At 60.4% G+C, this 4,099-nt stretch overlaps 1 protein-coding gene across 1 annotated transcript; it reads right to left on the bottom strand.

Annotated features, from left to right (window-relative positions):
* Positions 1–769: 769 nt before the first annotated feature.
* Positions 770–3,799, bottom strand: LOC120498874. The gene is made up of 3 exons (XM_039702061.1): positions 3,753–3,799; positions 1,891–2,062; positions 770–1,269 (listed from the first exon to the last, which is right to left on the bottom strand). The coding sequence occupies exons 1-3, from the start codon at positions 3,774–3,776 to the stop codon at positions 770–772; spliced, it is 696 nt and encodes a 231-aa protein (XP_039557995.1). The 5' UTR covers positions 3,777–3,799.
* Positions 3,800–4,099: the final 300 nt, after the last annotated feature.

Raw genomic sequence — 4,099 nt, 5'->3', positions numbered from 1 at the left:
CTGCCAATCCCAAATCCCAATGCCATTCCCAACCCCCACTCCTGATGCCAATCCCAATTCCCAATCTCAAATCCCAATGCCATTCCTGATCCCAATCCCGTTCCCGGCGGGGCTCACCGGGCACCGGGGCACTGCACCCCGCGGGACACGGGCGTGCCTCTGCCCAGCCGCGCCAGCGCCCGCAGCAGCCCCATCTGCTGCCGGATGGAATGGTCCAGGTTGACGGTGACGCCGAGCAGCTGCCGCGCCTCGCCGGCGCCGAAGGGGAAATCCCGCGCCAGGAAGGCCTGGAAGAGCTCGGGGTCGCCGTCCAGGCTCAGCACCTTGCCCAGCGGCTGCCGCAGCGCGCTCAGCTCGCCCGCGTGCTCCTGGAAGACGCTCCAGAGCGACCGAGCCGCGCCGCCCGGCGCCGCCGCGCCCTGCCCGGCGTGATTGGGTTGGGTCGGGTGGGGTTGAGTTGAGTTGGTTTGCATTGAGTTGGGTCGGTTTGGATTGGGTTGGGTTGGATTGCGTTGGGTTGGGTTGAGTTGGGTCGGGTTGGATTGGGTTGGGTTGGGATGCATTGGGTTGGATTGAGTTGGGTTGGGTGGAGTTGGTTTGCATTGAGTTGAGTTGAGTTGAGTTGGGTTGGGTTGGGTTGGGTTGAGTTGGGTTTGGGATGGAATGCATGGGATGGGATAAGATGGGATGGGATTTGGGGTTGGCTGTGGTTTTTGGGGTGGGATTTCGGCTTTGGAGCAGGATTTGGGATTCAGGATGGGATTTGGGATTAAGATGGCGTTGGGGTGGATGGGATGGGATTTGAGGTGAGATTTGGGACTGGGATGAGATTTGGAATTTGGGATGGGATGAGATTTGGGACTGGAATGGGATTTGGAACTGAGATGAAATTTGTGTTTTGGGATGGAATTTGGGACTGTGGGGTGGGATTTGGGATTGAACTAAGGATTGGGATGGAATTTGCAATGAGACCCCAAACCTTCAGGAAACACCACCGGGCACAGAAAACCCCAAATCCGCTGCTCCCAATTCCCGAATTCCCACATTCCCGAATTCCCGGGTTCCCGAATTCCCACATTCCCGAATTCCCGGATTCCCGGATTCCCGAATTCCCGAATTCCCGGGTTCCGGACCCACCGGTGACCTTGGCCAGCAGGGACTCCAGGCGGTGGCCGCAGGGCGCGTAGAAGCCGACGGTGACGGGCGTGGCCGTGTGGCACAGGGTGCGCGACAGGCAGCGGCAGTAGATGTCATCCTCCGTGGGGGGCTCTGGTTTGGGATCGGGATTTGGGATTTAGGGTTTGGGGTTTGGGGTTTGGGGTCGGGACAGGCAGCGGCAGTAGATGTCATCCTCCGTGGGGGGCTCTGGTTTGGGATCGGGATTTGGGATTTGGGATCGGGATTTGGGGTTTGGGGTTTGGGGTTTGGGGTTTGGGATCGGGATTTGGGGTTTGGGATTTGGGATGGGACAGGCAGCGGCAGTAGATGTCATCCTCCGTGGGGGGCTCTGATTTGGGATCGGGATTTGGGGTTTGGGATCGGGATTTGGGGTTTGGGGTTTGGGGTCGGGACAGGCAGCGGCAGTAGATGTCATCCTCCGTGGGGGGCTCTGGTTTGGGATCGGGATTTGGGATTTGGGGTTCGGGATTCAGGATTGGGATTTGGGATTTGGGGTTGGGATGACATTGAGGATTTGGGGTTTGGGATTTGGTGTTTGAGATCAGGGTTTGGGGTCATTCTCCATGGGGGATTCTGGAATGGGATTTGGGGTTTGGGGTTGGGGTGAGATTCAGGATTTGGGATTTGGAGTTGGGATGACATTCAGTGTTTGGGATCAGGATTTGGGGTTTGGGATCAGGATTTGGGGTTTGGGGTTGGGACCAGACGTACCTCGGAGCTCCGGGGCCGCTCCCTCGGCGGGGGCTCCGTAGGGACACGGCCGGGGGGAGCCCCCCGGGCCCAGCCAGGCCTCGCGCTCCTCGCACCCCCCCGGGGACAGCCCCGGGGACAGCCCTGGGGACATCTCCGGGGACAGCCCCGGCCCCGAGGAGCAGCAGGAACCCTGTGGGGACAGGGACACCCTGGGGACACCCCCGGGGACAGTTGGGTTGGGTTGGATTGGGTTGGGTCGGGTGGGGTTGAGTTGAGTTGGTTTGCATTGAGTTGGGTCGGTTTGGATTGGGTTGGGTTGGATTGCGTTGGGTTGGGTTGAGTTGGGTCGGGTTGGATTGGGTTGGGTTGGGATGCATTGGGTTGGATTGAGTTGGGTTGGGTGGAGTTGGTTTGCATTGAGTTGAGTTGAGTTGAGTTGGGTTGGGTTGGGTTGGGTTGGGTTGGGTTTGGGATGGAATGCATGGGATGGGATGGGATGAGTTGGGTTGATTTGGGTTGAGTTGGGTTGGGTTGGGTTGGGTTGGGTTTGGGATGGAATGCATGGGATGGGATGGGATGAGATTTGGGGTTTGGGATGGGATTTGGGGTTGGAGGTTGTTTTTGACGTGGGATTTGGGGTTTGGAGTAGGATTTGGGATGGGATTTGGGGTTTGGGATTTGGGGTTTGGGATCGGGATTTGGGATGAGATTTGGGACTGGGATGAGATTTGGGATTTGGGATGGAATTTCGGACTGGGATGAGATTTGGGACTGGGAATGGAATTTGGGATTGAATTAAGGATTGGGATGGAATTTGGGACTGGGAATGGAATTTGGGACTGCAATGAGACCCCAAACCTTCAGGAAACACCACCGGGCACAGAAAACCCCAAATCCGCTGCTCCCAATTCCCGAATTCCCGGATTCCCACATTCCCGGATTCCCGAATTCCCGGATTCCTGAATTCCCGGATTCCCACATTCCCGAATTCCCGGATTCCCGAACTCCCGGACTCCCGGATTCCCGAATTCCCGGGTTCCGGACCCACCGGTGACCTTGGCCAGCAGGGACTCCAGGCGGTGGCCGCAGGGCGCGTAGAAGCCGACGGTGACGGGCGTGGCCGTGTGGCACAGGGTGCGCGACAGGCAGCGGCAGTAGATGTCATCCTCCGTGGGGGGCTCTGGTTTGGGATCGGGATTTGGGATTTAGGGTTTGGGGTTTGGGGTTTGGGGTCGGGACAGGCAGCGGCAGTAGATGTCATCCTCCGTGGGGGGCTCTGGTTTGGGATCGGGATTTGGGATTTGGGATCTGGGATCGGGACAGGCAGCGGCAGTAGATGTCATCCTCCGTGGGGGGCTCTGGTTTGGGATCGGGATTTGGGATTTGGGATTTGGGATCGGGACAGGCAGCGGCAGTAGATGTCATCCTCCGTGGGGGGCTCTGGGGGACACCTTGGGGACACCCTGGGGACAGCTTGGGGACACCCTGGGGACACCCCCGGGGACATCCTGGGGACACCCTGGGGACAGCCCCGGCCCCGAGGAGCAGCAGGAACCCTGCGGGGACAGGGACACCTTGGGGACACCCCGGGGACATCACAAACAACAGGAGCTCTGCGGGGACAGGGACACCTTGGGGACACCCTGGGGACACCCTGGGGATCTCCATCCCACCCCGATCCCATCCCGGTCCTGCCCGGGGCAGCTCCAGGAGCTCCATCCCTGTCCCTTGTTACTGTCCCTGTCCCTTGTTACTGTCCCTGTCCCAGTCCCGTGCCTGTCCCGGTCCCGGTCCCGTGCCTGTCCCGCCCCCTCCTGGTGCTGTCCCGTGCCTGTCCCGGCTTTATGGCACCGGTGATTCCGATCCTATCCCAGTCCTACCCGGGGCAGCTCCAGCGGCTCCATCCCTGTCCCTGTCCCGGTCCTGTCCCGTGTCTGTCCCGGTCCCTGTCCCGCCCCCTCCCGGTCCTGTCCCGGGTTTTTGGCACCGCCGATCCCGATCCCAATCCCATCCCGATCCCACTCAGTCCTACCCGGGGCAGCGGCTCCATCCCTGTCCCTGTCCCGTGCGTGTCCCTGTCCCGTGCCTGTCCCGTGCCTGTCCCCATCCCGGTCCCTGTCCACATCCCGGTCCCTGTCCCCATCCCGGTCCTGTCCCGGGTTTTTGGCATCTCCAATCCCGATCCCAATCCCATCCCAATCCCACCCAGTCCTACCCGGGGCAGCTC

Source organism: Passer montanus, unplaced genomic scaffold (genome assembly GCF_014805655.1).
Source record: "Passer montanus isolate IOZ18808 unplaced genomic scaffold, ASM1480565v1 scaffold1537, whole genome shotgun sequence".
Classification (NCBI taxonomy): Eukaryota; Metazoa; Chordata; class Aves; order Passeriformes; family Passeridae; genus Passer; species Passer montanus.
This window is presented reverse-complemented; position numbering and strand designations above follow the sequence as displayed.